At 25.9% G+C, this 8,394-nt stretch overlaps 3 protein-coding genes across 7 annotated transcripts; 2 read left to right on the top strand and 1 right to left on the bottom strand.

The window, feature by feature from the left end:
- The first annotated feature begins 590 nt into the window (after positions 1-590).
- On the top strand, positions 591-1,431 carry LOC112688769. The gene is made up of 2 exons (XM_025562117.1): positions 591-988; positions 1,080-1,431. The coding sequence occupies exons 1-2, from the start codon at positions 935-937 to the stop codon at positions 1,194-1,196; spliced, it is 171 nt and encodes a 56-aa protein (XP_025417902.1). The 5' UTR covers positions 591-934; the 3' UTR covers positions 1,197-1,431.
- A 3,762-nt stretch (positions 1,432-5,193) lies between these two features.
- Positions 5,194-6,230, top strand: LOC112688773. The gene is given in 5 exon segments (XM_025562124.1): positions 5,194-5,409; positions 5,509-5,608; positions 5,610-5,766; positions 5,846-6,004; positions 6,042-6,230. Coding segments are annotated over 3 exon segments (390 nt in total). The 5' UTR covers positions 5,194-5,409; positions 5,509-5,513; the 3' UTR covers positions 5,984-6,004; positions 6,042-6,230.
- A 647-nt stretch (positions 6,231-6,877) lies between these two features.
- LOC112688772 lies at positions 6,878-8,388 on the bottom strand. Of its 5 annotated transcripts, none has more exons than XM_025562118.1 (5): positions 8,139-8,388; positions 7,932-8,079; positions 7,662-7,828; positions 7,390-7,440; positions 6,878-7,150 (listed from the first exon to the last, which is right to left on the bottom strand). In XM_025562118.1, the coding sequence occupies exons 1-5, from the start codon at positions 8,195-8,197 to the stop codon at positions 7,096-7,098; spliced, it is 480 nt and encodes a 159-aa protein (XP_025417903.1). In that variant the 5' UTR covers positions 8,198-8,388; the 3' UTR covers positions 6,878-7,095. The 5 variants fall into 5 exon arrangements, with proteins under 5 accessions (XP_025417903.1, XP_025417904.1, XP_025417907.1 ...); XM_025562119.1 differs by having other exon boundaries at positions 7,662-7,825; XM_025562122.1 differs by having other exon boundaries at positions 7,937-8,079.
- Between the last annotated feature and the right edge of the window lie 6 nt (positions 8,389-8,394).

The following is an 8,394-nucleotide window of genomic DNA, read 5'->3' as shown; positions in this document are numbered from 1 at the left end:
GCCTCCTTACCATATCAATTGATTTAGAATTTATTATACCACTTCAAGTTAAAGTAAATCAATAATTATATGGTTACCTATAATCTTATATAAATTATTTTTATAACTATATTTATGTAATTTCAGTTGTGTTTTCATATAGCTTACCTTTGTGTAAGCAATTGCAAAAAATAAGGATTGATCTGAAAGAAGCAGTAGAACTTTCTAATGATGTAATTTACAATTTAGATTTAATAAGGGCTAATCCAGAAGAAGAGTTCCATAAACTATTTTTACAGTCCGAATTAAGTGTTATTTTCAACAATTAATTATTAATTAACAATAACAAAAAAATGTATATTATTTAGATTCAATTTTTTTTTTTTTTAGAGTATGGCTACGGTATTTGAACTTGAGTTAACTGTAAAAAGAATTACAAAAAGACAAACTAATAGAGGACATCTATGTTCAGATAATGCAAGGGATTTAGACATTGAAGAATACTATAGAATTACAATTTTTATTCCATAACTTGAGTTTTTTATAAGCGAGTTGACAGAAAGATTTTTATCTAATGCATTTATTTTTAATGGTATTTAATTATACATTTAGAACTTCTTTGCATTTTCATTTGAAAATTTCTTAACATTTTAATTATTTGAATATTTGATTAAATCATTCTATAGGTTTTGAATGCTTATTTTCTAAGCATAAGCTTACTGAAAAAGATGAAAATGAATTTACCGAATTAATTAAATTTTATTCTCCCGTAGTGTCTAATGATTCTTTGGTTGAATAAAAAAAACTGTGGTGTACCAAGGTACAATGATCTAGAAAAATACCTAATATTGGTCTTGAGGCTCTAAATATTTGTAATAAAGATATCTACCCCAATATTTATTTTCTCTTTAAAGTGTTATACACTTTACCAGTGTCAACATCATTGCTCGAACGTATGTTTTCAACTCTGAAAAGAGTGAAAACGTATTTAAGAAACACAATGTCTGAGGTTTGAATTTTAATTAAAATATATTTAATATTTTTCATTGCATACTTTTTGTGGTAGAGATTAAATAGTGCTTGACTTTTTTATTCCACAGAATCGATTAAACGGTCTTGATATTTTGGCTGTTCATAAAAATATTAAAGTTGATGCTGAAAAAGTGCTTAATGAATTAGCATTAAAACCACATAGATTAGATTTTTATTGTGATTAAATTTGTGATGTAACTCGTAACCGTATCTAGTTAGTAAGTATCAAATATCAATATTGCTAACGTTTAAATGTAAATGTGAGTATCTAAATATTATATTATTATTTATTTTAATGTATACAGATTACAATGGTTGTATACTAATATTGAGAGGTGTTTAAATAATTAAAAAAAAAAAATGCAGAGGGGGGTAATAAGTGAAATGTAGAAATGTGCAAATATTTCATCCCCCCCCCCCCCGACAGTTTTATATCCATCAATTTTATATTATTTAAATTATATTTATTTTATAATTTGCTTATAAATAATATTATAAAACATTTAGTATACGAGTACCTATTTTATATATTATTTTTGGAAAGTTTTTACAGTTATTATTGATCACATTAATAAATTATGTCGCCAAATTCACAATAGTCAGTCCACTAAACGCCGTAGATTTTTAGAAGAAATTGAAATAATTGATGTTTATAGAACTTGTATACACCCTACTTTATCTAGAAATGATACAGCTGTACTGCATAACCAAAGCATTGTTAGTAATAATATTATCATTGGTTATGAAAGTTAAGAATCAAATTTAATTTCAGATGAATTTAATTTTCCTTCATTAACACAATGTGTAGAAGATAATAATATAATATCCTATACTATTTCTAATATTGATACTGATGAGAAGTCAAACCTTTTTTTTTTTTTAATAATGATGAAAATTTAATAATTTAATTAATTACCAAATGGGCAGTTATATATAATATAACAAACAGTGTCTTGTCTGCATTGTTAAAGTCTTTAAAATCACATAAATGTTTTAATAATATTCATGTAAATGCTAGAACTACTAAAAGTTAATCCTAATAGCCCAATGGGTATTCAAACTGTTCTCCCAGGGAGTAATCATCATTTTGGTATCGCTAAAGGAATAAAATATTTGAGTAATTATGTGCCGTTCAATGATGAATCGATTAAAATTCTTATTGGTATTGATGGGATACCTCTTATGTGTAAGACCTACCTCTTGTGTAGTACATTTTGCCTTTTTTTGGATGTGTAAAGTTGTTAAATTCTCATTATATTTTTGTAATTGGTTTATATTGGGGTTGTGATAAGCTTTTAGAAAGTAATTTAATCCTTAAAAATTTCATAAATGAACTCAAAGAATTGTTTATTACTAGCATATCTACAAATGTTGGCCAAAAATGCATACAAGTTAATAGGTTTTTTTCCTATACAGGAAGGACGCTTACATTTTTTAAACCGAGTTGATGAAGAACATCATATGACGGATAAAATATCTTTAATTACTGAAGTTCCTAACATTTATATAGTTAATGACTTTCCTCTTGACTATATGCACCTTGTGTGTTAGGAATAACAAAAAAACTTATTTTACTGTGGTTAGGCCATTTAAAAAATTCCCCCTTGTCTTCTGTACGTTTACATAATATTAAAGTACGAAATATTGCCAGTCATATTTTATCCCTCTGAAATCTAATATGACTTATGATTTTTCTATAACTCCTGAAAGCCTTACAGAAATTCTAAAATGGAAAGCTATGGAGTATAGGTTATTCCTTCCATATACACCGATCGTTTTAAAAAATGTTATAAGTGAACCATGTTACTCACATTTTATATGCTTACATGTTTGCTTTAGAATTCTTTTAACACCAAATATAGACACAAATCTGATTAATTTTACTGAACAATTATTAAAATATTTTGTAAATAAATTTGGTGAAATATGTGGATAACAATTTATAAGTCATAATATTCATGGGTTGTTGCAAATAGCTGACAAATACCGTAAATATAGAACTCTGAATAACTGTTGATGTTTTCCATTTTAAAATTATTTGAAACTTTAAAAAAAAATGGTACACAAATTTAAAAGGCCCTTGAAACAAGTCAAGAGTTATGATGAATTTTTTACTTTTACTGAGGTTAAAATTTCATTATCTTCCAATAACGAAATAGTGTTTAAAAAACTACATGATGAGGGCCCATTAGTCGAGCAGAATTCTGGTCCTCAATTTAAAACTATGATAATGAGTTACTTTAAAATTAATACTATTTCTAGTTCTAACTGTTATATTGGATTTAAATCCAAAGAAAATAAATTAAATATTTTTAAAATTGAAAATATTACTAAAAATGTACTTGTTGTTAAATGTTTTGATAAAATTGAAATATTTTTTGTTAAGCCAATCAATAGTTTAACATTAGGTATAGTTGTAGTTGAACATTTACCTAGTATTTATAAAACAATAATTAATATTCAAGAAATAAAACTGAAAAAATATGTGATTTTTAATGACTCTGATAATGTAAAAATTGTTATCCCTATATTAAATTCTAATAGTAAATTTTAATATTATGAAATGTAATATTTAAATAGTTATTTAAATAATTTAATTATAATTAATATTTAAAAAACATGTTTTTATTTATTTTAAGTAGGAATTTATTATAAAATATGTCGTCCTACTGTGTTTTCTAAATGATAACTCTGGTGAAGCAGTTCCTAGTACCTGGATAAAGGCCGGTAAAAGCATGGTGTTAATGTATGTGCTTGGTGTCATAATAAAGCATGCATTATCAAGTATATTCAAAATAAACACATGCCGAATGAAATAGACTTTAAGTATTTCAAAGTTCGAGTAGTCATAAAAAATTTGGTTAAATTCTTTAAAATTGTATTTGCAGTGTTTTGATTTATTAATTACTAATTTTTTATTGATTAATCTTAAATAGGGTCACTAACAAAGGCAGAGATGTTGCAGACGATGCTAGGTATAGGTCGGACTTAACAAATACTGATGAAGATGCTTTACTCAAAATCAGAAATATTATTAAGTCTCCTACATCATCAACTTCATCTATGCCAATTTATGATGATAAAATAAATATATGGATAAATAGTTAACTTTTTTTAAACTATTTCATTTTGTATTCAGATGAAAAAGCTAATGATATGATTAACACTAATTACCACTTAAAGACTCTCCAAAAAATTTAAACAAACACAAAAACTAAATTAGTACCTAGGTGGTCACCCAATAAACCTCTATCCACAAGTAAAGAACATGAAAGTAATTTGTATTTTAAATATTTTGCTATTTTAAGTATATATTTAAATTGACCTTATAATAATATTTACAATTAAATTCATATTTATTTAGTTGCAAACTACAGATTAAATGCATCAACTGATCGAATTAATCTACATTCTAGTTCTTCCAAAAATCTAAAAGGTAATGATAATTAAATAATAAATTATATTAATAAAAAAAACATCTATCCATATCTATTTCAAAGATGCCAAATATTGCATATTTTACAGATAAAATCATGCAGGGACTTTCTTATTTTGAAAAACCACCACCCACTTCAGTAAAAAAAAAAAAAATGAACAAACAAGTGAGTTATCTTTAATACTACATATAAGAATATTTCTGTTTTATAGTATTAGCTACACCAAAAAATTTATATTTTGATATCTTGAATGTTCAACGATATTTGTATTATACGTTATATACATCATCTAATATTTAATAACTATATTTTAGGTACTCCCATATTGAATCAAAGTAATATTCGTTTTAATGAATTTGAAGAAGCTTATTGTGATCATCATACTCTTGACACGAGTAGTAACTATAAACATAATTATATTTATATTATTTAGTTTTTGCTGTTACTTATATCCGAACAACATTTATACAGTTTGTTCAATAGTGTAATACTGATGAATTATTTTTTTTATATTCGCTTCAGTTTTATTAATTAGAAGTATGTAAAATCCAATTTAAAAATCAATAGTTTTAAATTGTGTAATATAAATTAATTTTTTGGATTAAGGTTATTTAGGTATAATTTTGGTAATACTTAGATTATATAGTTTGATTGTATAAATGGTGTCTTTCAACTCAGATTTATAAATTGGCTATTTAGAATTTTTCAGCAAAATAATTTGTCCAGTTTTGTGTTATTTATCTTCAAAATTAATAAATTAATTCAAAAATATGGAGTAGAATAAAAATTATCATATTTGCCATATCTCTGTGATACCCCCTTTATGCTGTGAATTAATTGTTAAATACTTTTTAACAATGCCTAATTATTATTATTTTTAGATAACCAACTAAATGGTTTAAAAATAGTTATGTTGTAGAATGTCTGTCAAGCTTCAATTCTAATGTCATACAACCTGCAGGTAATGTTATAATATACAAAAATATTTCATAAATTATACAAGTAAAATTTTTACAGTCATATACAAATATTTACTATACATTATTATTTTATTATTCAGGAGATATGGAACTCCAAAATTACGTGAATAAAGATATGGCTTTTCTAAAAATTGAATTAAAACAAATTCAAAGCAATCAATTGGTCATTTTGAATCATTTAGTCTTTACAGTTACAATTGGAAGATCAGCTTCGGGCCTTTGAGGAACATTTTCCCGTCAATCAGTTAAATGACTGTCCATTACCAATAGACAAAATTATAGATTTACAAACTTTTGATGATAAAATTGCTGGTGATAATGAATTTAGAACATGTGTGGTAATATTTATAATTTGTAGTCATTAGAAAATTCATAATATAATATATTCATCTAAAAAACAAAACAAATAATTTCTAGGTTAAGGAATATACATAAATAGGTAGGGAACATGTCAAGGCAATGGTGCGCAGAATTATGTCCAAACTACGTACAGATGAGTTGCTACAACACTATTCTTACAATGGAAAAAAGGAAAAATTCCATTTTGTTCTTTGAGCATTTGTAGTGTTATATTTGGTAAGAATATACTCATTTGTTTTATATGTTATTTCAGTGCTATAAAAAAAACAAGGACAGTTTAAACATGTATGCTGATATGAAATAGAAGAAACCATAAAATATGTTTTGGTTCAAGCTCCGTTTGCTATCAAAAGACTCCTACAAAATACAATCAACTTAATCATTTTTTCTATTTTCTATAAAGTCTTGTTATGATTCAATAAAATAAACCAAGTTAATTTTAGTACAGTATTTCTAATTAATTTAGATTTTTATTATTACCTAATCATATATTATAATATAGTGTATATTATGAGCAATGTGTAGCGTAATGTCTGGCCATAGTCACTGAAAAGTGCTGGGAGATCACTGGATCTTTAGTGACAAACCTATGTCCCACATACACAAATGTGTCTCCAACTCATGCTCCTCTACAGTTTCCTCCCTTCAGACAACGACCATAGTTGCCACGGCTTAATAAATAAATAAATAATTATATTGTGCATATTATCAAAAAGACACATATTATAATATATGATATATATATATATATATATATTAACATAAAAAATATATTTTTGCTCAATATTACACATGAGCATATATGATTTCTCCCGAAATAGTAAATAGGTAGTATACCTATTTGTAGGAAATTCATTAAAACTACATAGCATATTGCTATAAAATGGTCAAGAATATCTATGAACATGAATTGTAATTTTTTATATTAGTTTCATTATATATTATATTGTATTATACCTGATACTCTTTGTTTTAAAAAACACTTATCACATACATATTATTACCATTATATAACTGTCAATATTTGTACTTAATGTATATAGTAAATTGGTCACACAATCCATGGAAATTTAATAAATAAAAAATATATCAAGGTTTGCATAACATTTATTGACATGGGTTGTAAACATTTAATCAACATAAGTGGTAAATTTTCATAAAATATCATTTTTTAAATTAAATATAAACATTTTTTTCTGTTCAACTAATGTTTTGACAGTGTTTAATAAACCTTAAAAATTATATACAATATCAATATTTCATATTTATTGGAATATTTTTGGATAACTTTAAATGTAAAATAAACATTAAATAAATATATCTGCACTGTGGGGTAGGTTGAAACACAAATAAATCCAAGTTCTGAAAATAAACAAAAATTAATTAAAATTTGAATATATTGAAATAAATGTAGATTGATTAATTTAAATTGATTTATATTAAATAAATATGAACTTTACTTTTAATAAGTTTATTATTATAAGTTAATTTTAATCATGTTCTAAAGGTTGAAATCTATTTTATGTAAGTTAAATAATTTTTATTTAAATAACATTAAATATTATAACTGTATAATTTAAAAAAAATAATAATAGGATTACCTTGCTCCCAACGAACCCTGATGAACGTTGAAACACAAAAAAATCCGAGTTCTGAAATGAAACATAAAAATTTGTATATTTTGAAATAAAATTAGAGTGATTTATTTAAATGTAATTGTTTGTGAATTGAATCTCGTGAGTTAATTATTATAAGATAATTTTAGTCATATGTTTTACAGGTTTAAATTAATTCTATGTAAGTTAAATAAATGTATTAAAATAACATTCAATATTTAAAGTATATAATTCTAAAAAAAAATTAAAACGGTTACCTAGTTGCCGAAAGAAACCTGATGAAGGTTAGGTTTGTCGGCCGCTCGACACGGTGAATTGGCAAGAGAGCCACTGATTTTCTACTTGTTCTGGGAATGGATGGTGGTCGTTTACCTACGACATTGTCAGTCACTGGACAGAGCATGTGAGAAATGAACAATCTCTTCTGACATTCAAGAAAAAATCATACACATATAGGACAAAAACAATAGAATGAAGTTAACGGAAGAGTATGAGAAATAGGGTACGGATGATACAGGCGCTGATACCGAACTACTACTCGCAACGGGTAGAAATAGAGCAGGTGGGCGACGATTGTAGCATAATCCGACCGCTGATCTGAAGAGGCCAGGACGAGTACGGTTATCACAGTGAAATACGGTAACCAGTAATATTGCCCAGTATAGTCCACTCGTTCTGGAATCACCAAGCTAGTGTTCACTACAGTGCAAGAGGTCAACTACAGTAACACAAATCTACGGAGAACATTTACATCGCCATCAATTAACTGTGCCCTCAACATTCTGGTCATCATCAACACTCGACAGCAGTATGGTCATAGTAAGCCTTATAAATGTACTACTATTTGTGTATGGAATACGGTTTATCCGTATTAATGCCTACACTAACAGTAAAAAAAACCTATTAACAAACAGTAAAAACAATTACATAATAAAACACCAAAAGTGTTAAACAGCTGACAAATATTAATGTAAAGCAACCACTTAAAAA

The sequence above is a fragment of the Sipha flava genome, unplaced genomic scaffold (assembly GCF_003268045.1).
Source record: "Sipha flava isolate LNK unplaced genomic scaffold, YSA_version1 401_pilon_pilon, whole genome shotgun sequence".
In the NCBI taxonomy this organism is placed as follows: domain Eukaryota; kingdom Metazoa; phylum Arthropoda; class Insecta; order Hemiptera; family Aphididae; genus Sipha; species Sipha flava.
The sequence above is the reverse complement of the archived record's forward strand: the minus strand, read 5'-3'. Positions and strand labels throughout refer to the sequence as shown.

Coding starts and splice junctions, on each gene's coding strand:
- LOC112688769 (XM_025562117.1), top strand. CDS start 935: ATGTTTTCAACTCTGAAAAGAGTGAAAACGTATTTAAGAAACACAATG. Junction 989..1,079: donor TAAGAAACACAATGTCTGAG/GTTTGAATTTTA, acceptor TTTATTCCACAG/AATCGATTAAACGGTCTTGA.
- LOC112688772 (XM_025562118.1), bottom strand. CDS start 8,197: ATGATGACCAGAATGTTGAGGGCACAGTTAATTGATGGCGATGTAAAT. Junction 8,080..8,138: donor GATGTAAATGTTCTCCGTAG/ATTTGTGTTACT, acceptor TGGTGATTCCAG/AACGAGTGGACTATACTGGG. Junction 7,151..7,389: donor CAGGGTTCGTTGGGAGCAAG/GTAATCCTATTA, acceptor GTTTATTTTCAG/AACTTGGATTTATTTGTGTT.